Here is a 27,550-nt window from a genome sequence, read left to right as displayed (position 1 = left end):
GATTTTTATTGTAAAAAAAAGTGTTCATAGTCTGAACCAACCAAATTCTCTGTGACAACAATATACAACTACTATTGTTAATTATCATAAAAGGTCCAATTTCTATGCGGTATTTGCCATATTTTTGTGGAACCTCTTACATTAATACATAATGTCTCCAATTGTGATTTTTTTTTCTTGTAACGAATACAATGTGGAAAGCTGAATATCACAAAATGTGCCCCATTATTTGAGAGAATGTCACCAATATGAGTAGAAGACAAGGTTAGGCTGAAGGACAGCAGTAGAGTATGGTCTTTTTAAGAGGCATAGATTTTTTTGAGAAAATAACCTTAAATGGGTTCTCTTCACAAAAGACACTGCTTCTTCTGCAAAGCCGTCACTACTCAAATTATATCTTCAGTAATTTCTTCCTCCATTTGTGTTCTCACCTGCAATTTCTCTCAATCAGACGTGGGTACTAAAACATATCAAAGTTTATGTGAATTGAGTTTCAGTGTAATCATGAAATAAGTTGTGTAGTAAATTACCTTTAATTGCAGGACTAATTGGTCGCACTGGTGCAAAAGAGAAGTGTGCCTGTGAAGGTAAGGCCAGCCAAACTGGCAAAGCTTTTAAGCTTAAAATATTCAAACAGACAAGCCCTAACTTGAGAGCAATGATTTGAGTTACGAGTGAGTTTCACAAATTCAAAAAATGGCTTCTTCATATCTATGTCAAAAGCTTCAACCGTGTCATCTCCCGTGGTGTAAAAAACAATGTTTCATTTCATTTGACGACCTGGTGTGATGCTTTGTTATCTAAATCGCTTTGTTCTTCTTCTTTTTAAGGACATTAACTAAAATCTCTGCTTCTGTATTATTCGTGGACGGCTCAGAATCACGCAGTGATAGTCGACACTAAGGGAAACAGATATGTCACCAATTAACCGTCCATTTATGTTTATGGAATGCGGAAAGAAAGCCGAGTACCTGGAGAAAATCCAGGCAAGCACCTGGAGAACATGCAAAATTGGACTCAAGCCTACGACGTCTCACCTGTGAGAAAGGTATGGTAATCTATCCAACATAATATGAACATAGCACCTAGAGTAACAGGGATTGAAAAATACCTCAAAATGTTTTTGTCACCATGAACTAGATTGACAGTCTGGCTCTCGCCCACGGGTCATACATTTGACACCACTGAAGAGCAGGGGGGGGGGGGTGTTATTTATGGCCATTAAACTGGAAACGGAACCTTTTGTGACAAAGGAAAGTGAAAACTGGGATTTGGCCGTTTTTAGCTACTTAGTATTCTATAGACAAAGGGTCGGAAACGTTTTTGACAGAGCCATAAACAATTCATATTTTTTAAAGTTATTCTTTGAGAGCATACTCCCAAATTATAAGTAAAAATATGTGTGGATTTTTTTGTCATTCGACCACATTTAAAGTAAAAACAAGTCTGAACTATATTGCATTGTAATGCTGTTGCAAATTAATGAGTATCAATAAGAGAATGTATGCAGAAAAGTAATGAAAAATCTAATTCTGATTTAAGCGGTGGCTAGAGGTATTGTCGGTGCCTTTGTGCTGACGTGATGCTCCTATTGGTGCGTTCGGGACTCAGCTCCTTCACCATATGCACCCATCAAAAGAGCCACATATGGCTCTTGAGCCATAGGTTCCCTACCCCAGCTATAGACCGTAAGTAGTGATGCAAGATAACAGAAAAGTCTTAGCAGCATTTGTGGTAGACTATTTGGTGTTAATTGAAAAGTACAGATGCCATTTCAGCCCCAGTATATTGTAAGGCCTCCATGAAGGCCAGGCCAGTCCCTCAGCACAGCCCAGACTAAAACCAGACACACAGGGGATTCCATCTGAATTCAATTTCACCTCTGGCCCTTGTGGCGGCTGCTTGAGCCGTGGCCAAACAAAGAGCCAAGCTTCACATTGAACGTGAGAACCCCCTCATCTCCTGACCTCAATTTCCATGTGAATAGATAAAAAATGGAACTGGAAGCAAATGGTGAAAGACAGGAATGAGCGAGTCAGGACTAAATTGGTTTATTTTCAGATCACTTATTACCTTTCATGCCCACCTGGGATTAAAAGCTCTAAAGTCTCCTGATGTTGGTACAGATTTCCTTGAATGGGTCAACTACACATAGTATATATACTATACATAGTAGTCTACTTGGAGTTTTAAGTCATTGCTGAGACATTTACAGTAACGGTATATTTAACCTGTTTAATGAAAAATGTGCTCACATCTCTTTGGAACAACTACAGTATCACAATTTGCCCATATTTCCAAGCTAATTCGACCATTCTTATAAAATTGTGTAGTTTGTTTTACCTGCTGGATACTAAATATGTTACTGTAACCATTCAGTCATAATGCGAAATAGTGAAAAGTATAATATATTTGAAACCTTAATATAATTTGCTATATCTGTTTTTTGTTATGCTTGAACAACCGCACCAGCTTGAATTCAGTAATATACAATATACATTTAGCGTAAAGGTGTGACCAAAACTGCAATGTAAGCCATAGCAACTTTTGGGTGAGATATGAAGGTGATGGGACTCATCACTGTCTTAAGTAAAATGAGACAAAACTAGTCCAATAGAAAAGAAGCCTAACCACACCTGCGGTAAGATCCAACCAATCCCATACACTGTTTTAATAAAGACACAATAAAATATTCCCTATAAGAGATGACTCTCTTAGTCAGTGAAACTTATCGAGGTATTTTCTCCACTTTAAAGTGAATATAATAATGATAAAAAAAATAATGATCAGCTTTGTCTGTAAAACCATTTAAAAAAAACACTAACGGTTTTGCCCCGCCTTTGGCTTGAAGTCAACTGGGATACGCTCTAGAACCCCCCACAACCCATGTGAGGATAAACAGTTCCGAAAATCAGTGAATGAATGAATAATCCAAAGCAGACATTAAAATAAAGTGAGAAGGGTACATCCCTATGTAAATAAATTACATGATTATATCTCTGTACATTGTAGAGGAAATCCTTTTCAGCCTAACTTCCAATAGTTCACTTTAAACATCTGTATCCTTCGACACTCAGAGTCAGTTGGTGGTATAACTCACATCTCAATGACGTTTGCCTATAGTAAAAGAAAAAAAAACTCACTTGAACCTTTGTGTTGCTGAACCAGAAAAAAAAGACAGCTTCTCCATCATCCAGAAAATCATAAGCTTCCCTTTATGTTCCCTCGCTCATTAAACTTTGTAACTCTGCAGAAGGCAGACAAGGGGGGAAATGATTGGCTTCTGCCGGAGGAATAAAAGACCCTTGAGGTCGCAGTCTTGAATGTGTGCCATGTTGAACAGGCTGAGACTGGGGATCCAAGACAACAGAGAGGGAAATAAAAGTCAATAGACAGAGCTCCAGGCCAGCATACCCACTGTGCATAATCTCCCATGGTTGTAGTTTAATTGTAATGAGAAGATGGAGTCATAATGATGACCCGTCATGACCACAGAGGGTGGCAGGCTGAGGCAAAGGGACATATTCTGAAAGGGAGGTCAGAGGGAAATTATGGTACAGGATTTGATATCTCCATTGAAAAATTGCACTGGGAACCCAGTCACATTCAATGCAGGCCAATTATTTCAATACGACCACGATGTTGGGCGTGGAAAGAGCACAGAAAAGGGAAATTAAAAAAAAAGAGGGGGCTGACATTCAGGCTGCCAGGGCAAGGGAGGTAACAAGTTCACGGTCCTTTCAGAAAACATAACCGCCTGCTGCGTGATGGCCCATGAAGCCTTGGATTGGCCCTGGTTCGTGAGACCCAGGGAAGAATGCATGGGAAACACTTTTAAAAAAAGGACAGGGGTAAAACTGATGTTCGTATAAATGATGTCATTGTGTTTTCAATTTACCAAGCTCCAATATAGACAGGCACAATGAAAAAAACTGCCTTTGATAGCTCCAAAAATAAGTTTCTTCATTTAGAAGCAATAACTGTTATTCCACACTTCCAAACTCTACAACAGTACTAATAATAGACATTTTTTATTGAAGGAGAAGAACAAAAAGATAATGACGTCTGACATCAGTGACACTTAACAGAGTGGAACTTTTAAAATATTCTCAATTCAATATTCAAAGCCCACATTTTTCATACCACCAGTCAATTAAATAACTTTCAGCGCAACAGAAAACCATGCACTCTGGCAAATGTAACTATAAATGCTCATAGAACCATAATGATATACGAAAATGGAGGTCATGGTTTATTCCAGATTGGAAAAATTGTGTTTTTTCCTCCCAGTAAGACATTAAGTACAGTATAGGGTTTAAGTAGTAGAACAAAGTAGGTAGGAATGAACTGATACACATATCTGATATTTTTGCCAATCTGCCTTCACAACTCTCATAAATGACTACATGTTGAATTTTAAACAGATTATCCGGGCATAAATAGTTCATAAGTAAACAGCAAGTGCCAAAGCAAATATGTGAATTTTATGTTTGATGCAATCCCTATGTTAGTAAAGTATGTTGTCATATAAATATTGCATTTTTGCTAATGATACAAATCATTTCCCTAAATGATAACTACTAGGATTATATTTCTGTTGCGAGGACAAGACTTCCCAGATTAAAAAATGCAGAAATTGTAATACTGTTTGTAAAGGGCGTGACAATTACATTTTGAGATTTAAGGGCGCGAACACAATCATGATTTTACTTATTTCTATTTCAGAAGTGCCCTAAATGCCGATTGTGATCATCTTGTGGATCTCAATAACAAGGTCAGGCTATCACATTTTTTATTAAGTTCAAAATTAACTATAACTGCCCGGCCTGCTGCCTAAATATCAGCAACCCGGAAAGATTTTAAGCACATATGAAGAATTCGCTTGCTCTCTACCAGCTAACTTGGAACCTAACGGCAGCAAAAAATCTGCAACTAATAAATCAGCCATGAGACCAAAAAAGGATTTATGTGTATACATCCCTATGCTACACTGTGCATAACACCACAATGTCTTACTAAGTTATTTTCAATCTTTTAATAACTCTATGATACTAACAACAACAAAAAATGGATGGAAATCTCACATGTCCGATTAGCACTGAATCTTATTTTTGGAGAATGGAGGTGCTGACTCATTTTTAATATATATAAACTTTTTTTGCGAAAGCTTAATTCAAAGTGATATAAAATTTAGTAGAAGTTTTCAATTTTTGTGTGCTGTGAGGGTTCAGTCTACCAAAATATAGTATATTTTTGTAAATATGAAAAAAAGAATATTGCTTTTGTATTCAATAGTAATACAGTGTTAATGTGAAGAGTAATCGAGTCCAAATATACGTTTGTTGTACTTTTTTTATGCTCATAGTTTTAAAATGTGTTTGGAATTACTTCCAGTGATGAAAGAAATGCCATTGACCTGAAAATGAAATTCATTATTCTTTCTCAATTACCCAAACAGGGTACTGTTGCCCCAAAATTAATAGGAAGTGGGCCAAGAGCTACAGGCAATGATCTGGAAATGCACCAAAATCAACATGAAGTAACATGGAATAAATCCCAAACCTCTTCATTCAACATTATTCCTCATACATTTATGCACTTAGAGTATGCTATACTATATCAATATTTACTCTTTAATAGAGGCACAATTTTTAGTGTAAAAGGAATCACACATTGTCAATGTGTGTATCCTAAACAGGTACAGTCAATTAATAGTGTGGACACGTTTACCACAGAAGGAAATATCAAGCCAAGGAGTCATTAGTGTTTGGCCTTGTCAAAGCCTAAACCTCCTACAAAATGCTCTAACTTGAACCACCCTCAACTGTTTGTTTTCCTTTAGGTGGATTGGCCCACTTTAAAATTCAAGAAATAATAAACCAGCCAACAATGAGCCCCCTTAGACACCTATGCTGTCATATAGTTGCCAGTGCCAAGGAATGCTGGGAAAGTTATTGGCGCAAAACTTTGGAGGGACTTTCTGACAAAATAATAATCAACAATGACCACAGAAAATTATATTCAATTGATGTATAATCGAGCTGGACTGCAAAACTAATATATAACAAATTTAAAGAAATAATTAACTTTATGGAAAAGTTGTGCTGTAATATATATATATATATATATATATATATATATATATATATATATATATATATATATATATATATATATATATATATATATATATATATATATATATATATATATATATATATATATATATATATATATATATATATATATATATATATATATATATATATATATATATATATATATATATATATATATATATATATATATATATATATATATATATATATATATATATATATATATATATGTATATGTATATGTATATGTATATGTATATGTATATGTATATGTATATGTATATGTATATGTATATGTATATGTATATGTATATGTATATGTATATGTATATGTATATGTATATATATATATATATATATATATATATATATATATATATATATATATATATATATATATATATATATATATATATATATATATATATATATATATATATATATATATATATATATATATATATATATATATATATATATATATATATATATATATATATATATATATATATATATATATATATATATATATATATATATATATATATATATATATATATATATATATATATATATATATATATATATATATATATATATATATATATATATATATATATATATATATATATATATATATATATATATATATATATATATATATATATATATATATATATATATATATATATATATATATATATATATATATATATATATATATATATATATATATATATATATATATATATATATATATATATATATATATATATATATATATATATATATATATATATATATATATATATATATATATATATATATATATATATATATATATATATATATATATATATATATATATATATATATATATATATATATATATATATATATATATATATATATATATATATATATATATATATATATATATATATATATATATATATATATATATATATATATATATATATATATATATATATATATATATATATATATATATATATATATATATATATATATATATATATATATATATATATATATATATATATATATATATATATATATATATATATATATATATATATATATATATATATATATATATATATATATATATATATATATATATATATATATATATATATATATATATATATATATATATAAGATATAATATATAAGATATATAATATTTATTGTATATATCAAAAGGGTTTTATTCCACTGAGGACAGGGAGAACACAAAGTGGAGTATTCTACTCTATCTGTTGCAAAATATTAAGCACTACAGCAGTTTAACAGTAGGTAATAAATATGAGTAGTTGTTGGTGATTTTCTGGCAACTCACCCGGACAGCAGGGCAGACGGCATCAGTCAGACTCTCATCTTGCTCCACCTCTTAGATTTCAAACTCCACGTTCTTCCTGACAGGCTCTGGAAGTTGTTCTAAGGTGATTGACGGTTGCAAAAAGAGAGCGTGTGAGAGAGGAAAGAGCATATTGAAGATAAGTTCTTTCATGCCATATACCATCCTTCTTCTTGTTTCTTTACTTTTTTTATTGCTATGTTTTCCTTTAGGTAAATTGCACATGCTCACACTCAGTAATAGCACACAGCTCTCCACACGCTACCAGGGAAAATTAAAATAACAGTGAGAAAGCGAGAGAGGGCAACGAGGGAGGGGAAGGAGAGAGAGAGTGAAGGGCAACAAAAGTACACGCAGCCTCCCTTCAAATTTAGAGGCTGGATTTCTAGGCAACCTCTACTGGGCATGCTCACAACCAAAAGGCAGCACAGGGTGTACTGAACATTCACTTCCGTTCTTGTTCTTGCCTTCCTTCCTTACATGAGCATAGTACTGCCTTTACCTTCTCTCCTTCGTTTCTGCCACACACCACCTCGCAAATACACAAATTAGCCCTTTCAATCATGACACAAAATGTGCCTTGCTTTTCCACAAATGCCCAACCAATCATCTCAGTCATTCAATACTATATTGTTTATCTGAAATGGCCCATAGCGCAAAAACACATGTTGAGGATCAGGGACGTTGATGCAGTCATCTATAATGTCAGTGCATTTTAATCATTTACACGAGTTTTCCAGCAAATCATGTGGGTGGCATGTATGAAAAAAAGTGTTTCTTATGTATGGATCTGATTTTTGGTATCATACTTTAAGAAACCTGGAAGGGAGACAAAATTAACTGAAACTACAATAAATATATAGTTACTAGCTGCCTGTACCTTAGCATCACTCGGTCAAAACAACAATGTAATCTTGTCGACATCCTGAGGGGAGGCTAATCCATCCAGACTGTCTAAAGGGTCGCGATAAAGGCCAGGTGGAGGAGGTCCAGACGGCTGGAGAACTGACACAATGAGGTCAGAGGTTATGGGAAGCAATAGGTCAACATTTAGATGACAAGTCAATGCCATGGAAAAGCCAGGGCTGTTTGTGTCCAGCATGAAGCAGATGATGGAGTAAAGGGGGAGGAAGAGTTAAAAATGAAAAGAAGGCAAGAATGACTCCATTTATAATCAGTCACGCTTCAAAATATTTCACTTTAAATGCAAAAATTGAAAATGCATAGCCAACAGATATTCAATAGCACCACATGCAAAAGTATCACTAAGCTCAGATGAATTTCTCATTTTCTGACCCGCTTTATCCTCACTAGGTTCATGGGGGTGCCTGAGCCTATCCCAGCTGACTCCGGGCCAGAGGCAGGGGACAACCTGAATTGATGGCTAACCATGCACATTCAAACCCATATTTAGGTGCAGTTTAGAGTGTCCAATCAGCCTACCATGCATGTTTTTGGAATGTGGGAGGAAACCGGAATACCCAGAGGAAACCCACATAGGCCCGGGGAGAACATGCAAACTCTGTGACCTGGATTTGAACCCAGGACCCCAGAGTTGTGAGGCCGATGTGCTAACTACTCGCTCCACTTATCCACCTTAGATGATTTTATCAACCAGAATTTCCTCAAAGTCTCCATGCTATCTATCACCATGGAAAGAATCAGACAGACGGCCAGTTTAAATTAGTCAGACCTTTGAGGAAATAATTTGACTTCCAAAATATGGAGATCAGCATGACAGTTGTGTTGTTTGTAAGCAAGCCTAGAAGGGCTCAATACTCCATATGGTTCTTGATGTTCCCAACAGACTTTTTTTTGCATCACATCACCAGAGAAGAGATTTTTGGGGGTATTCTCAAAAAATGTCCGTCAATGGTTGGAGCCAGCTCATCCTAGATGAGTCATTACTCCTCTCTCCCTAGGTCTCCAAGGACCTGTGACCCCAACCATTGTCCGGCACTAGCCGATCTTGACGAAGGTCTTAGCGCTCAACAAAGCTCAGTTATTAACTCCAGATTGGTTGGCCCACGGTCACCATTTGCCTGTCTGGCTTTAAAGTAAATAGGTCAGATAAACAAAACACAATGAATATCTTTAATCTTTTAAATAACTTTAACACCCCCTTCCCCCACGCCAAGTCAACCCACCCCGGTAACCAGTTGATGAGGGCAGGGAGTGTCAAGTTTATTACAGCCAATGAAGTCCATCCACCTGATCCTGCAGATATGTTACGGTAGATCTGTTATTCTGCAATAAGCCTCCAGGCTGCCTTTAAATGGAGGCAGTCTACCCATAAAAATTGTCGCAGTGTCAGTAAGTTTCTCATCAATTTATGCCTGTCTGGACACTAAAAATGTTTTATTGTCATAATGACAAATGTCTGCTCCACACTTGCGTTGTGTCGTTAAATTGAAATGAGTGGGGAAGTGTATGTTATGTGCACCTACATTTTCGACTGGCACCCTCATACATTATTTCAGTTTCAATGGCTTACTGTGCTTCTAATTTGTCACGAAACCCATGCAATAAACTAAAAAAATAAGGTACAATTGATCAATTTTCTCACAAAATTAATAAAATTAGTTTACTATAAAGAAAATTGCTCCATAATGCATTTTTGTTTTGCACAATTGGACCTGAATAATAAATGCAAAACTATTGACTTAGCTAAATCTATATATTAATAGTCACAAAAAAACACAATATCCAATAACGATCAAGTTCATAATAATTTTAACTAAAAGTCTGTACAATACAAATAAAAAATAGCTGTCTGCCTTTTGCACCTCTCCTCAGGGCATGTGTGGGTTTTCTCCAGGTACTCCGGTTTCCTCCCACATTCCAAAAACATGATTGGTACGTTGGTTGAACACTCTAAATTGTTCCTAGGTATGAGCGCGATAGTAAATAGTTGGTCAACTCCTTGTGCCCTGTGATTGGCTACCCACCGATTCAGGGTGTCCCCCGCCTGCTGCCCATAGTTGGCTGGGATAGGCTCCAGCACCCTTGCGACCCATGTGAGGATAAGTGGTCCAGAATATAAATGAATGTTATACATTCATACACGTGTTCCATTAAGCAAAATAGTGAAGTGGAAATAGTGGCATATATTACTGCAACCACACTTGCTATTTGCAATCTTGCAGTGCAAATGCAGCAATAGTATACAGAGTACAATATATAGCACAACAGCATCCTCTTTTGAGCATAAGAATAAAGTGCAGCGTCCATTTTACCACTACCTATAAATTCATTTCCTCTTGAGAGTTCAGCTAGTATCATTAAAACATTCACTTAATAATTCATGTATCTCTAAACGTTTCTCAGGTGTGTGATTGACACGTCATCACATATCCACTTAGAAACAGTCCCCTCAAAAGACATCATATTACTCCTGGTCCAATCACTTCTAATTTAATGACTTTACAATATGTAAATATTCATCATGCTATGCCTTTAAAAATTTAGTGAAGATCCATTGGCTTCGTCGAGATGGGCAACTCGGCTCCTCGAGGGCCGCTGAGGGTGCAGGTTTTTGTTCCAATCAATATAGTACAGACAGTTTAACCAATGAGATTTCTGCAGAAACCAAGAGGCCCCTGACTGCAATCCACTGATTGCACTTGTGGGACACTAGATTGGTGAAAAGGTGTTCTCTCAATAGGTTGGAATGATAACCGCCACCCACTGTGGTCCTTTGTGGAATACTTTGCCAACCCCTGGCTTAGTCTGTAGTGTTCTCTGCATGATACTAATCTTGATGGTATGGCCGATTGCTTTGCACGAGACCTCACAGTCCAGTGAGAATGTTTCAATCCAGGACTATGGCCTACCAGGTCCAATCTGATAAAATGTCCTTTAATACTTACTTTAATACAATTTGGTCATACAAGGTCAGTGCTTCATGTACACTATTCCTCCCTCCAACTGAAAAACAAAAAAAGAATACGTGACCCCTAGAACAAAAATGTATTCGATGACCTGTCTCCAAAGGGGAGGATCATCATGCTGATTCAACGATTCCATGGGTGTGATCAAACGCCCTGAGTCAAAATAGGATCAGGACTGATCATCCAAGATATTTTCATAACTCTGATAACTCCATGACATGCAATCTGGTCACATTGATATGTAATAACTTCCTAGCCATTGATGTGTCATTTCAGCTCATCGTGACTTTGCACTCCATCAGATGTTCGCTGGAACTACTTTATATGTCATTATGAAAAAATGAGGTGATGTGATTGTCCCATGATTACAAAACGGAGCTTCATTTTTCAACATATCCTAACAAGGGGCATATACTAAGTGGAAATCAGCAAAACTTGAGAAAATCACTAGGACAGAAATCTGAAAACCTGAACTTTTGTGCAAAAGGTCCACATACCTTCATGTTTTTCCATCTCCAGCCAACCTGCATACCGGGTGCCTAGCAAACAAACTAGAGTGCAAACTGTGCCAGAGGAAAGACACCTTGGAGGATATTTTGTTGCTCTTGATATATCGGATTGCTCTAAATAAGATGGCACATCAAATTGTCTTGAATTAACCCTTTAATGCACAAATTAGGGGCAACCCGGCAGTTTGAGTGGTTAGCACGTTGCCCTCACAGCTCTGAGGTCCTAGGTTCAAATCCAGGCCCGTCCACCTGTGTGGAGTTTGCATGTTCTTCCCAGGCATGTGTGGGTTTTCTCCGGGTCCTCTGGTTTTCTTTCACATTCCAAAGACCTGCATGGTAGGCTGAATGGACACATTAAATTGCCCCTAGATATGGGTGTGAGTGCGAATGGTTGTCCATCTGCGTGTGCCCTGTGATAGGTACGAAGTCAGCTGGAATAGGCTCCAGCACCCCCCGCAACCCTAGTGAGGATAAAGCGGTTCAGAAAATACCTGTAATCAGAATTCATTCATTTGAAAATCTTTATTCTTTAGCATGTATAATTTCCTAAATGTGTATATATAAAAAAGTAATTTTCTATGCCTTTTCAATCTTAGATTCAGGCCAATTTATATTGATTTATTATTATTCCTATTAATATAGTAATTTAAGGGTAAAATACAATTTTAAATAACAGCAAATGATGAAACAGCGAGTCTTGTCTTTATTCACATTTCTCCAAATTTAGGCTTGATTACCTGATTCATTTCAAATTATCTTCAATGACGTAGAATGACTCGAGTGACTACCTTTTTGCCATCTGACCAATCACGTCGCTCCCTGCTAAAGCAATGCAAAGAGCACTCCTTTATAAATGGCGTCACCCGCAGGTTATGGAAGGAATCGCAGTAATCATAAAGACGGCGGTGTCGCTTTGGCTGCATACCAATGGTGATTCGTCTCGCATGAAAATCGAAGATCGGTGAGTTAAACTCAGGTGATGTCTTCGGCTTGTTATTTAATCGGACTAGAAAGCGATTTAGTCTATTTAACGAATTGCTCGCACAATTTGAATCGTGACGTAACAAGTGGCGTAGCGACAAAATACTGTGGGAATCAATTAGCATCATTCCAAGAGTCCGTGCACATTCTTGTTTAATGGGTTTAACATTCCTCAGGTATCTGATTCTAGAGTTTACGTCGCTCGCAAACTAAGTTTAAAAGACCTTTCCCGTAACTATAGCATAAACCCAACTTTAAATGTAATCAACACTCACTGTGATGCTGTCATGTTATCTATTAAAGCAGCGCATTTAGGGCTGTGGAGCGCAAGTCGTATCAAAAAGTTGAGAATTGAAAATGTGATTGGTTCAGCGTGTATAGTTGATATTGCAGATTTTTAAATGTTTTTTATGCGTTAAAACAATTAATATCTATTGTTGATTGTTTTAATAACCACAATCAGTCCATGGGTGTCTTTTTGCAGGCGTTTTCCACTGAAGACTATTGGGAAATAGAGCTTAACCAACTGTTCCTTGACCTTCTTTGTTTTTCTTTTTTACGTTTTTTTTTCTTAATTTATTGTTCATTGGAACATTTTCTGGAAAATTAATTTTTCCTTTGCTTGTATTCTTTGAACTACATTTGACTTTCACCACAGCATCTTTCTCATAGGTTTTGCACAATGTTGTCAAACAAGTGTCCACTGAGTGACACTACTACTGATGTTGGCAAATATCTTGATAAAAAAATCTCATCTTCTAAACCACTTAATCTTTATCGTGGGGGGTGCTGGAGATTATCCCTGGTGACTTTGGGCCACAGGTGAGGGATGCAAAAAGAGACAACAATTCATGCTCCTACTACTCCTACTTAAGCAAGTGATCAACCAGCCTACCATGCATGCTTTTGGGTTGTGGGAGCATACCAAATGACCTGCTACCAATCCTATTTTTGCACAGGAAAATAACAAACACTGTGTTAGACATCTCAAACATTGCGTTGTTCGGTTAAACTGTGGTGGAGCCAAATGCATTTCCCAGTCTACTTTATTTGCACAACCCCCAATGACCTACACACTTATGTTGATTTTCCATTTACAGAAAGCTAATTCAGCACAGTTATTGTTAATGTCAAAACTGAAGCTGTTGTTCAATGTAAACCTTGACATGATTTAAATCTTTAGAATGAGTTAGCAAATGGTTGTCATGTGTTGCAATTATGAACTAACAGACGGTCAGTCAGTTTTTGACCTGTAAGCTGAGTTTGCCAAAAAGTTTGCCCACCCCTGCTCTAGTACCACTACAGTAGTAATACATATTTACCAAATGATGGATTTGAAGAGAAATAAATTGTTTTATTGACTCTAAATAATAGTTTCATCCTATATACACTGCAAAAACGACAAATAGAACTCTTAACAGTCAAGACGCTCTGACAATATATCTGTTTAAAGTTCCATGCATTGTTCACTATAGTTTATTAGTTGCAACTTGCAATGATTATAAAAACCTTGTCTGTACACCAGTAAGTCTGCAATGCATCTGTTTGCACAGCAAACTCAAACATCCCACGCTAAGTAAAGGCCAATGTTGCACTGCATAGTCTCTGCTTAACATTGGGCTTGCGAAATGGGGATACTGTTGTGATTTGTGTCAATGTAGAATTTTAGTTCAAGTATCTTTTGGCGCACCAACATTTTAACGTTTAAATGTTTTTCACAATGTCCTTTTATTGAAGAGGGTGCACTTAAAATGTAATATTATTGTTTAACATGTCTGATGGTTGGTGCCTGGCAATCAGCAACCATTCCGTGTAAATTCAAGATCACTTAAATTTGTTCAGTATAGTTCCTGAAGATAAAGGAATCAGCAAACTGATTAGTTGCAAGCAGATTCTGGGTAATCACTAGGGTGTTGTGTCACGGACGTATCGTACGCTTTGTCATTGTTGTTTGTCCTTACTGTGTTTGTTGTATGTTTGGGTAAATGGAGGACAACTTTAAGTTTACTTGATAAACAATGTCCCTTTCCATTGGGGGAGGGTGAAGTGCAGTTGCAACATGCTTTTGTGTTTTAATGAAGGGGTGTGTATATTTGTTGTGCGTCACAGAGAGGTGGATCCATCAGTGGATATTTAACGAAAGCAGACGCTAAGGATTGTCCGTCAATCATGGGTGGTGTCAGGAATCAGCCATGCCGCTGGATGTGGTGCATTGTCTTGAGCTGGATGTGCATAGGTTGGACAGAAGCAGGACCGTAAGTCATTAGTGATATATCTGCACTGCTTCAATTGTTTTTATTTTGCTCACTGACTTGTCTCACGCATTTTCTATGGTAGAAGCTACTTGGTTGGATTACCTGCTGTCCTGGAAACTGGATCTGAAACCAGTTTCTGTGCAAGTCTGCTGCATCCCAATGAGACTATGACTATGACTGTGTTTTTGAACTCCAAAGAGGAGAACAAGACCCTATTCGAAGAGGAATCCAGCAAAGACTTTCATAAATGCCACCGTTTTATGGTGGGCTTGAATTAAATCACTAAAATTCCTTTAATTGTCCCTTTTTAACTGTCCAGTGTTTGGACCATCAGGTATTTTTTTAAAAATAATCAAATTGTAATCTGTCTTTCATCAATTATGCAGGTTCCTGTTCCAAAAATGAATGATGAGGTCTGGAAAATGGTTGTGGAGGTAAAAGGTGCAACGTTTTACTCCAGAGAAATCAGAAAAGTCCTAATCCGAGAGTACAAACCAACGACCTTCATCCAAACGGATAAACCTATCTACCTTCCAGGACAAACGGGTAACTATTTTTATTTTGTATGTTGCAAGAAATGTTCTACTCTTTTTGTGATAGCAATTAGGGTAATTTAATGCTCCTTTCAGTGCAATTCAGAGTTGTTTCACTGGACACAAAGTTCAGACCTGCCTCCCAATTGGTAAGTATTTTACTTGATTTCCTTGTTCCAACCCACATTGTCTCATTTTTAAAAAAAAGGAGTTAGTGGGGGTAGGTTGAAAATGGTTTATGTTATGTAGAGACAACAGTGGGTGGGATCGTTGACCTGGCCTTTGAATCAGTGACCTCATGACAGCGTCAATAGTTGGAAAAAAACACTTATGTAAACCTCCCCATGCTCATACTTGACAACCCTTTACAAAGTTAATTTGAGCGTTGAAACAATAATTCATTCAGATTCAGTCATTTGGTGTGACAATGCTGTCATCAGTTGAATTTGGGCTTTGTGCTTGGGTGTATTAGAAAATAAACATTTTAAAGACATGATACAATTGGCCAGTAGAAGGAAGCTTATTCCTAGTAATGCTGAAAAGCATAACAAATAGTCAGTGTAGATGTCAAATCTTTTTTGATAGTTTTGCTTGTCACTCATTATGTTCTGTTTTGAATTTTAAAAAGTAATGAGTTTGATGGAGAGAAACTAAAGTGTTTTTTTTTTTTTTGCAGTATAAGACCATTCAAATTGAGGTAAGTTTTGACTTAAAATTCAAGTATTTTCATTCCAGTCAGTGTCCTAAATACTATTTAATCCCAAAGCTTCTGAATGGCAATGTTTTTAAATCATGTATTCATTTTATTGACATTCTAAATGTTGATGCAAGTAAACATTTGTACTATTATGTAACTAGTCATTGAGATTCGCAACTGTATGACAAATTCATTTGCTGATCAGTCATATTGACGTGTCTTAGTCATCTCTGTTTCTAAAATAACACATCAGCTGCTCAATGTAATTCAGTGACACAAGCTGTGCACAAATTCAATTTCGATGTTTGTCACCTATTTTGTAAAGTTTATTGTTGTAAAAAGTCTTGCAGCCAGTTTTAGGTGAGGTACACCATCTCTTGCTAGAGATGTTTGTGTGATTGTTAAACTTTAAAATTAAACAGCATTTCTTCTGAGCTATTAAACCAGAGGCATTAGATTGAAGCGCAACTGGTTTTTAAGGTGTATATAAAATTTGGTCACATTTTACATTTCTCTCAACCCTTTTTAATGTGACAGAATCCAAGCAAGTCCCTCATTGGACAATGGCTGAACCAAACGTCCAATGGTAAAATATTGCAGCTGTCTTACTCTTTGAACTCTGAGGCACGGCAAGGAACCTACCAAGTCATTGTCTCGGTTAATGAAGAAACAATATACCACAGTTTCAAGGTGGAGAAGTATGGTAAGGAGAAAATTTCCTTATTTTTATACCCCTTGTTATTCTTTTCTCTTTTTTTTTAATCAATTTGCACTGGTCAACAATCTGTTTTGCCTCTAGTTTTACCAAAATTTGATGTCAGAATAAATACACAAGATGAAGTTGTTATTGACCAAGATGACTTCAATGTTGAAATATGTTCAAAGTAAGTACTCTGGAATCAAGTCAGATTTTAAACCTTTTATCAAATAACTGCCTGCTTTGTAACACACTAAACCAGTTTGATTCTTTAAAATAAATAGGTACACCTACGGACAGCCAGTGCCTGGTATTGCCACACTTAAGGTTTGCCGACCACTCTACTCCTATCTTTACTCCAGTACCGAAGAAAGCCCTGTAGTTGATCCACCATGCTACTCTGATAAAATTCAGGTAAATTCAGCAAGTGCTAATACAACTTGTGACATACTAGACAGGCAAATGATTGCTACCCATCCTGTCATTATTGATTGGACCTCCAGTGTTTTTTTAATGCATTGCCCCACAAAGGATTAGTCACTAAAAACATAACTGCAATCAGGTTGTAGCACACAATAACCCTCAAGTTGATTTAACAAAATGCAATCATAACAAAATGGGTTAATCATTTCCCTTTTAAAAAAAAAAAAAATCATTTTGAATAGATTTCTGGTAATCGTCCATATTTTTAAAACTTTTCCTTTTAAATGAAAGTTATGTGAACCTTAATTTCAACTTTAAAGTTTTAAAATAGGAATATTTACCTATTGACTATAACATACGTCCCATTGATTTTAATTGGAAGGAATGACTACAATCATTTGATATCAGCCTCCCGCAATCAAACGTGAATTTGATGTATGATAGTCTATGAAATAAGTACCCTATAAGGAGTTGGAGCAAGACATAAAACTGCATTTGTTTGACCATAGAAATTAGTTAAAGAAACAATTTATTTGGTGTTTTCAGACCAATAAGATGGGCTGTGCCACATTTACTGTGAAGTTATCTGCTTTCACAAAAATTGACAAGAAGGCTGTACAGGATGTACTGGACGTCAGTGCTGAGATGGAAGAGGAAGGGACGGGTAAGTAATTAGAATTACAATTGGTGCAAATTGAAAATGCTGGTGTAGATATTGAATATTTTTTCTGTAATATTGGGCAGGTGTTTCACATCCACAATACAAAAGGGTACAAATTTCATATATAATTGGAAAACTATCTTTTGAGAATACACCAAAGATTTATGAGATGGCTTCACAACTGGAAGGAAAAGTAAGTGTAGAAAAACAAATTTAACTCTTGTGCTGAGAACTGTGTTCTGAAGGAGCTTTGTGATTTTTTTTTTTACAGGTTAAAGCAGTTTATTATAACAATACTCCTATTGGTAACATGGATCTGTACCTGCTAGAAGGAAACAGGTGGTCACCAAATCTCCGACAGAACCTTACAACTGACAAGGACGGCTTTGCCAGCTTCTCATTTAGCACAGCTAACCGTGAAGATAACATTTACCTCTACGTAAGTAACAGGCCTGATAACACAAAATAATGTCCGAGTCCATATGAAGTTAAACATTTTGCAACAGGAGTCATTGTCCACGAATTACTGGAAATTGAGACTAAACTTATTTTACTATTCTATGCCCAATGCCTATTTAACACTTCTATTTTAAAATTTTCCTAATCTGACCAATTTTTCAAAGCAATAACCTATGGTTAAACCAAGAGTTAAACACCTCACATGGTTCTTCTGCCCAAGTCCTTGGCGTTCTAGCAATAGTGTAAATTATTGCAAAATCAACACCAGGAAGGTTTTTGGTGCCTTGCTCAACAGTATTTGTTTAGCTCACTGGTGCTAGAGTCAAATCAAATTAGATTGCATTTTTACAAAGCTAAAACTCCTTTTCGCTCAAAACAAATTAAATTCAAATCTGCATAACATGTTTTTTTCTTTTCAGGTTAGTGCCACACCAAACCTGGATTCCGGTTATAGAACTCCATTCTATGAGAATGGAGGGATCACAGTTTCCCCGATTCAGGCACCTTCTATAGAGGCAAACAGTGTTAGCTACCTAGTGGTAAAGAATAAGGATGCACCAATTCCTTGTGACAAAGATGAGGCTGTCACAATCCAATATAATGTAGTTGGAGAATCTCAGGGGTTTGCTGATCTTGTATATCTGGTGAGTAAGGTTATATACATAAACTGTCAATTAAGCTGTTGTCTTGAACCCAGTTTTAGCTAGAATATGTCTTTTGCTTTGTCTGCCTTAGCCCTATTCCACTTTTAGTAAAATGCAACCACTCGAGCGTTTTAATAGTATGCAGAGTAAAACAGAGAAATTGTGGCTGATGAAGCCTTTTTTTTTTATTTTTTTTTAAAGTTGCATTTACCACAGGTTCATTCTATTGACAAACATTTCCTTTGCATGGATTAGAAAATGGTATGTTTTTTCTAACATGTCATAGTTGCTAAAAACTGTATATGTACTGTCTGCCATTGACAACAATAGTATTTAGCTGATTTAATAAAACGAGTGGAGGATTAGTGTTGAATGATTCATTCATGGGCTTTAACCTGTCATATTTCCTCTTACTTCTTATAGGTCCTTGCTAGAGGAGCCATTGTTCTTCAAGGTGCTAAACAGATCGTGGTCCAACATAAATTAGGTGTGCTATGACAAATTTACCCATTATCTAAGAAGTCTATTTGCATATATCGGCAAATATTGACCACTTTTTTTTTTTTTTTGAATGGATCTTTCAGTGACTGAGGGTGAAGTGACTTTCCAGTTAAAGGTTTCTCCAGAAATGGCACCAGATGTGCAAGTAGTTGCGTATGCTGTGCTTCCCAGTGCAGCAGTGATTGCTGAGAGTGCACACTTTACCACTGAGAAATGCTTCAAAAACAAATTAAGTAAACCCATCTTATGTAATTACACTATGAATAATATTCAGTTTGTAATAGGGAGTGTTTTGCTGTATATCAGGTGTCTGTGGAGTTCCCTCTAACTTCAGCAGTCCCGGGTGAAGACACCATTTTGCAAGTGAAAACCCAGCCAAACTCTCTTTGTGGGGTGAGCGCTGTTGACCAGAGTGTCCTCATCAAAGAGCCAGGACAGACTTTAGATACAGAGAAGGTAAAAGTTATTTTAGAGTAAATATGGAAAAGGGATCTTTCATTATTACCCAGGAGTGTAACATTTCACAACTTATCTTTCCTTCCTCACCTGGTTGTTTTGCAAAAATTTTAGAATTCAAATTTTTTCCACATGTTGAAAGTGAGGCCATTTCAACTACGAGTTTTCACATTGAATTACTTTAACATGCTATGACATGAACACTTGCTATAAATCTCAATCCTTTCACATTGGTCTATTCGACCAGCAGTCTATTTGTAAAGATACTGTGCTGTGGGCTCCAAGCACTTTTTGATCTTTTTTTTTTTCTTCTCCACAGATATTTAGATTGCTGCCGAATACACTAGCAACATATATCCCATACAAAGCTGAAGACCCAGTGGAATGTTTACGTGTTAGACCTAGAAGGTCTAGCATGCCATACCCTCGACATGAAATCAAGGATGCTTTTACGGTTTTCCAGGTGATTTTACAACCCTATCCTTTGTGTACAAGACTTGCAAGACCCATGTTTATTTTTGTTTTCTTAGCGTAATGGTCTAAAAATGGCAACAAATCTGCACATCAGAGTGCCAACTTGCCTCCGGTATCAGGGCAAAGAGTACCATCACAGCCCTTATGGTTAGTAATATCTGTTTACAATGCGTTTCAGCATCAAATCTGCACCCTAATAATAGAGTACTTTTCAGGTATTGCTCTGAGATATCATGAGGTAGATACACTGGCAGCTGCTCCTGTTGCTAGCAATCTCGGACATCCTTCGGGCGGCGCTGCCCCGATTCAGACTGCCCGTACTTTCTTTCCAGAGACTTGGTTATGGGATCTCGTGGAAGTCGGGTGAGCTCTTGTCAAAAGTCATGACAATTTAACTCAAATTTTCTATCTGGTAGGATGGAGTTTTATCCAACGACAACTACCATATTTTTCAGCCTAAGTCGTGGTAGTCAAAGGGGCAAAAATGTGTTGCATTGGAGTGTAGTTGAATTTAATTGATCAGAAAACAAGAACAAATACTTTAGTTATATTACGATAGGTAACATTTAGAAGAAAAAAATAGGCAGTTTCTTAGTCTGGAAACTGTATTTACTTCTACAATGTGGACTGACATTTGCATCATTAGACTTTTTTTTCTTAAATTTGTAATCTTTTCTAACATTTAAGGTTCAATGCACTTCACATTTCTGGTCATATAGTGTTTGAGTGTTTTTTCTTTCAATCTTAAGTATGCTCTACAATTTGGCTGAATTAAATTCTTTCGTTGATTCAGAAATTCTGGCATGAAGGATGTCCCCCTAACTACCCCAGATACTATCACCACTTGGGAGACAGAAGCTTTCTGCCTGTCCTCGCAGGGTTTTGGCTTGGCTCCTCGTCAAAAGTTAACAGTCTTCCAGCCTTTCTTCCTTGAGCTCACACTACCGTATTCCATCAAACGTGGAGAACACTTTGAGCTGAAAGCCACCATCTTTAACTTCCTGTCCAAATCCATCATGGTAGTGACAAACTTCAACTTCAGAGTTATATTTACTTTCACTTGTTTGCATTGTGAGCTGAGGTAGTAGTAATTATTATCAATTTACACCAAAGCACTTGACTGTTTTATGTAACCAAATCTAACTTTCTAACTCTCACAGGTAGCTGCTTGTTATTCTAACCAATCAGGACACCTATTCATCAATGTAGTGTCTTGCAAGAGTAATCTGTTGATTGCTTGCTGTTTCAGCTCAGACCTAATTAATAGTAGTTTATATTATCTGCCTTATCTTGGAACGGTCTACCTAGGGTCACACTTGACTCAGAGTTTGACAAATTGTGAATATGTAACTGTTCAAGGAGTCGCCATTATCAAAATGTCTAATAGTAACTGTCATTTTGTGGTCATCTTTGCTGATAGGTCAAAGTCACTACACCTGCTTCCTCAGATTTTACTCTGAAACCCCTTTCTGGCGATCAGTACAATTCCTGCTTAGTTGGTAATGAACGCAAGACCTTGACATGGACTTTGACCCCATCAACACTAGGTGTGGGTTCTTTCATTGCACAGATTTTCTCCTGATGTGAAAAAACGTTTGAGATGGGTGGTCTGATTTTCACTTTTTTTTTCTTTTAGGAGTTGTCAATGTTACTGTAAGTGCTGAAGCTGTTCCATCCCATGCCTCTTGTGACAATGAGGTTGTGAGTGTGCCAGAGAGAGGTCGTATTGATATGGTCACACGAACACTCATTGTGAAGGTAAATTGTTTATTTTAAATGCTGTCTATTTAAAACACTAATTTTTTTGCGGTCTTCTTAGGCTGAAGGAACTGAAGTGACAAAGACTGAAAACTGGCTATTGTGTCCTAAAGGTCAGGTCCTTTAAATAACTTTGATGTAGAATTGGCAAACATTTTGGGGAGGAATGGGTTTTTGATTTATCAATACTGCAGTCAAGGTATTGAAGCAATATGGCGACTTTGTTTCATGTTGACTCCAGTCCTTTAAATCAAGCCAAGATTTTTTTTTCCCTGATCTGAAATCTATCTGCACTGTAGGAGGAAATCTAAAGGAAGAAGCGGAGTTGAAGCTTCCTGCGAATGTGATTGAAGGATCAGCACGTGGTTTAGTATCTGTCCTGGGTAACACTTCAGATTTTTTTTTCAACAAAATTCAGAGTATTAATTTGTAGTAATCTTTATGGGACAGCATATTTATAATATTGAGATACTCAAAGTTAAGCACAAGGCAATTTATGCTACAGTGAATATAACTAATGACCTTTTTTATTTTGTATTTGCCCAAATGATTTAAATGTGTCAATGTTTTCAATATTCACATGTAGGATGTATTAGATATTGGGCAGTCAGAAGAGTCGATGTCTTTGTGCAGGTGACATTTTAGGTCGGGCTTTGAAGAACATTGATGGTCTGTTGAGAATGCCATATGGCTGTGGAGAGCAGAACATGGCGCTGTTTGCCCCCAACATTTACATTTTGCAGTACCTAAAGGACACACAGCAAATGACATCAGACATAGAGAAAAAGACCCTCAATTTCTTGACCAGTGGTGAGTCCTTCAGACCTTTGTGTAAACCTGACGTGCTTTAAGTGTCTATATAAATGTTCCTGCTGTTTTTTTTTCTTTTTATAATTCTAAAGCAGAGAAAAGTAAAGTTGATTAATGTCCAGTCTTTTTATCCCCCAAGGCTACCAGAGACAACTTAACTACAAGCATTCCAATGGTGGTTACAGCACTTTTGGAACTGGAGAGGAGAATACCTGGTGAGAACACTAAACAATGTTGTGTTATTATATTTAATCTGAATGGCCCATGTCAAATAACAATATTTTAAATCTTTGATTTCAACCCTCAGGTTGACAGCTTTTGTGATGAGATCTTTTGCCAAAGCCAATTCTTTTGTTTATATTGACCCTGCCAATATTGAAGATTCTCAGAATTGGCTTGAAAGAAAGCAGAAAGAAAATGGTTGTTTCCAAAAGTCTGGAAAACTTTTTAATAACAGGATGAAGGTGTGTTTTGTCATATACATTTTAAAAATAATTGAAGTTTGAAAATGTGATGTTTTCACTCAACAGGGTGGTGTTTCGGATGAAATAACTCTAAGTGCTTATGTCACCGCTGCATTTTTGGAGGGAGGCAAAACAGTTAATGTGAGTGGATGCCATGTTTTTCTTAATGTCAACATTTATTTAAATTCCAAGAAAATGCTCCTCTACAATAAATGGGGAACACATTTTGTGCTAGAGTATTCCATTGACTGATCAAAGGTTTGGTAAGAGTTTATTCCTCCAACTTCCAAAAATTTATTTGTACACAGTCCCTCTAAATCATGCGAAGGAAAATGAAGAGCATTTTATTCAGCTCTGTTCAATTTTTATTATCATTTATGTATTTATTTATACATCTTTAGCCCTTTTTATAACCCACCAATCTCTTACAGGATGCCACAGTTGCTCAGGGCTTGTCTTGCTTGAAGCCAGCAGTCAATGACCACAGCAACATTTATACCACAGCTCTGCTGGCCTACGTTTTTACCTTGGCTGGGGATAAGGAGACTCGCGCTAATCTTCTGCAACATTTGGACAGCATTAAGATACAAGAAGGTGGGTTAAATATCTCGCAATTTAGTGCATTAATCAAACTTTAAACAGGAGAACTGTTGCTCTTTGAATCAAATCTATTGTACAAATTGCTATGGAAATACTGATTCTTGGATGTAGGGACTGAGAAATTGTTGGTTTTTAAAAGTCTAGATTTAATTGACTTTAAATCTTGAACTAACTTAACAATAAACATTTCACAAAAATATCATTCCAGAATTTCTTTAACAGTAACTTTGGATACCCCCATCCTCTCTTTCACCAGATGGTTTCACTCACTGGTCTCAAAAATCAGCGGGTACTTCACAGTCTCTGTCTGTGGAGATCTCATCATATGTCCTCCTGGCCAAACTAGGCAGTTCTCCCACTGTCGAAGACTTTGGTTATGCCTCTGGCATCGTCCGATGGCTGACGAGCCAGCAGAACTATTATGGAGGCTTCGCTTCGACTCAGGTGTGGTACAGCTGAACTTATGACTAGCCTTATTAATTTCCTTGTGAGGGTTGACAGTGCAGAAACTTAATAAATGAATTTCCATTGCTGTTAAATGTATACATTGACACTCTGAAGTGCTGCATTTGTGTCTCTTAGGGTTGAACATGAATTAATGTCTGTAACTATAGAACAAACCACTCCTGAAGTGGCTTTGTCTCTTTTGAAGAAATTCTTACCACCAATTTTTACTAGGTCGCAATATAGAACGAGAACATTTGCATCAAAGGATCAAATTACATCGATTTTTGAGTCAAAAGGGCTGCCCCTACATCTGATTTCAGTCGGCCAAATGCAAGATGTCATTTAACATTAAGACATATCATAAATTAGATGATCCCACAGTTGACTACTTTGTTTTAAATGTGGTGACTGTACATTTGTGTTCCAGGACACCGTGGTGGCACTTCAGGCTCTGGCTCTTTATTCCACTCTGGTATTCAGTCCAGGGGGTTCCAGTACCGTGACAGTTTCCTCTCCTAGTAACCTCTTAACGTTTGACGTCAACCAGAATAATAAATTGCTCTACCAGGAAAAGGTACTCGATGATGTTTCAGGACACTACAATGTGGAGGTGAAGGGGTCAGCGTGTGCTTCAGTGCAGGTCAGCAAATGCCTTCCCCTTAATATTTCTTTATCATGGTACCACTTGACTCATAGCTATATTTTTAGATGACAAACTGTCTGTTGGTCTTCTAAATTGTACTCTATGCATTGAGGTCAAAGACAAGAACCAACTCTGTTTTGTGTGTAGATAGACAAATGAATATTTAATGGGAAATAGTTGCATCTTACATAACCTACCTTTTTTTTAAACTACTTGTTTTCTGTGGGGATTCTCCTGTGACTAACCGGTTGGAAGCTCACCCCTTAAGTTAAATATTCTTAAATGGTTTGTGTACTGTTTCCACAGATGACTTTGCTCTACAACATCCCTACACCCACTGAGACCACTGTTCTCAGTATCGGGGTGGAGGCTAGCTGCGCCAGTGTTCTTGGCAGAAACACCCTCAACTTAAAGACAAAATCTCTGTAAGATGCCATTGACTCATGCATCAATCAATCAGAGGACTGTGTTGTGACTCGCAGCAGAAATTGTGACACTGTCATATTGCAATAACCCCCTATGGTGCATGTGACTTTTTGGGAAAGACTTTACACTTTGGTATACAGTTACAAGAATCGACTACGTTTTTGAGTCAAATGTCCACATGTGGAGGCCAGGTCTCAATTTTTATAGAGATATCCAATTTATCATTACTGGAAGAGGCTTGTGCCGTGTGGTTGTATTCAAAGGTTTAACTAGTTCCCCATAAAGCATTAATACAAGACAACAGTTAACATTCTTTTTAATAACTGTCAAATCCAGGATAACAGGGAGACGTGCCACCTTTTTAGAATATCTTTACAGTTGGTCTTTTTTAACCCATGTTATTGTTGCTCCCACAGATACACTGGTAAAGAAACCAGTACAAACATGGTGGTGTTGGAAATCAATTTGCTGTCTGGGTTTCAAGTTGAACCAAAGTCTTTCGAAAGAGTAAGTATGAAAGTTGGATATTAATGTAGAAGTGAGGTTGTCTTTTTAATGTCAATGATTCCAACAGCTCAAAGGTTCATTGCTGGTTGAGCGAGTTGAACAGGAGGAAGATCGTTTGCTAGTTTATCTGACGGAGGTAAGTATATGTGATCTTGAGACTTGCTTCTTTAATATCTAATTTTGACATTTCACATTGCATTTTTTTTCTCCTCCAACAGCTACCAAAGAACATACCAGTATTTCACTTCTTGGATCTGGTACAGGAAATCCCAGTGCAGGACCTGAAACCAGCCGTGATCAAGCTCTACGATTATTACCAACCAAGTAAATGAATACTTAGTCCTGTCTGGCAGATGTTTGAGTGTGTGCTCTAACTGTCTGACTCTTGATTCACTCATCAATAGCATTATGTGGCTTAATCTTTTTCTTTTCTTTAGGTGACCAGGCTGAGATCATCTACAACTTTGATTGTAAAACAGGTAACAAAGGCTTTAATTCAAAATGGCCCTTATTTTGATTCAGTGAAGAAATGATTCTTAATCATTGTGCATTTATGGTAAAGTGAAACAAAATCGAGACGGCTTTTATTTTTTCCTTCCACAGCTTAAAGCACAGCCGCTTTGCACCTTTGCTGATTTACTATTGAAGAAGCCTGTATTTTCATACAGTTTGTATAACTCCATGACTGCTTACCTGCAGGTTGACACTGATTAAAGCTTTTAAAAATGCAATGTGACTTGGATTTAATTATTTTTAAATTTTCAATTACATTTATTTCAAAAGAACATTCTGATAACTACCGAAAACATTGGCTTATTGAATGAGTTTGTATATTACTGATATCATTCAGATGTGGGATGTTCATATTGGAAAGGGGGACTAAATACTTTTGATGACTCAGACTAATTGAATGGATGACTACTGTTAAGATTGTCTGTAAAAGATGGAAGGTTTGCATTTTAATCCCAGAAGTCGGTGTCCAGTTTAAATGCTGCTGGATTTAGTGTGTTTTGTTGTTGAATCGATAAACAATTTGAGTGACTGTATACGGATTAATTGGTAGTATAACTTTTTTAAAATCATTCCTATGTTCATAAGAGGTCTTTGTGGAAAAAAATAAACATTTAAACTGTTGCACCAACGTGATTATGTTGTGAAAACTCAATTTTTAAATCAATTTATCACTGTTCTAACAAAATTTATTTCTAGCTCTTC

At 36.3% G+C, this 27,550-nt stretch overlaps 1 protein-coding gene and 1 long non-coding RNA gene across 3 annotated transcripts in view; one reads left to right on the top strand and one right to left on the bottom strand.

Annotated features, from left to right (window-relative positions):
• LOC144200102 (uncharacterized) overlaps nt 1–7,905 on the bottom strand; it is a 48,790-nt gene extending 40,885 nt beyond the window's left edge. Inside the window, exon 1 of the long non-coding RNA XR_013327043.1 lies at nt 7,483–7,905. This is a non-coding gene — a long non-coding RNA (uncharacterized LOC144200102). The remainder of the gene's footprint in view (nt 1–7,482) is intronic.
• Nucleotides 7,906–12,753: 4,848 nt separating this feature from the next.
• LOC144200099 (alpha-2-macroglobulin-like) lies at nt 12,754–27,066 on the top strand. Of its 2 annotated transcripts, none has more exons than XM_077722001.1 (37): nt 12,754–12,860; nt 14,990–15,135; nt 15,218–15,398; nt 15,522–15,681; nt 15,765–15,817; nt 16,345–16,365; nt 16,903–17,068; nt 17,165–17,249; nt 17,347–17,476; nt 18,032–18,149; nt 18,230–18,339; nt 18,418–18,585; nt 19,025–19,249; nt 19,673–19,736; nt 19,834–19,979; nt 20,057–20,206; nt 20,526–20,669; nt 20,737–20,827; nt 20,896–21,043; nt 21,474–21,699; nt 22,101–22,227; nt 22,317–22,438; nt 22,500–22,551; nt 22,738–22,821; nt 23,072–23,248; nt 23,388–23,463; nt 23,556–23,712; nt 23,779–23,853; nt 24,144–24,306; nt 24,569–24,756; nt 25,187–25,399; nt 25,709–25,827; nt 26,245–26,335; nt 26,403–26,471; nt 26,554–26,659; nt 26,773–26,814; nt 26,939–27,066. In XM_077722001.1, exons 2-37 carry the CDS (start codon nt 15,050–15,052, stop codon nt 26,941–26,943), a joined length of 4,338 nt encoding a protein of 1,445 aa, XP_077578127.1. In that variant the 5' UTR covers nt 12,754–12,860; nt 14,990–15,049; the 3' UTR covers nt 26,944–27,066. The 2 variants fall into 2 exon arrangements, with proteins under 2 accessions (XP_077578127.1, XP_077578128.1); XM_077722002.1 differs by having other exon boundaries at nt 12,780–12,875.
• Nucleotides 27,067–27,550: the final 484 nt, after the last annotated feature.

The sequence above is a fragment of the Stigmatopora nigra genome, chromosome 8, assembly GCF_051989575.1.
Source record: "Stigmatopora nigra isolate UIUO_SnigA chromosome 8, RoL_Snig_1.1, whole genome shotgun sequence".
Lineage (NCBI taxonomy): Eukaryota > Metazoa > Chordata > Actinopteri > Syngnathiformes > Syngnathidae > Stigmatopora > Stigmatopora nigra.
This window is presented reverse-complemented; position numbering and strand designations above follow the sequence as displayed.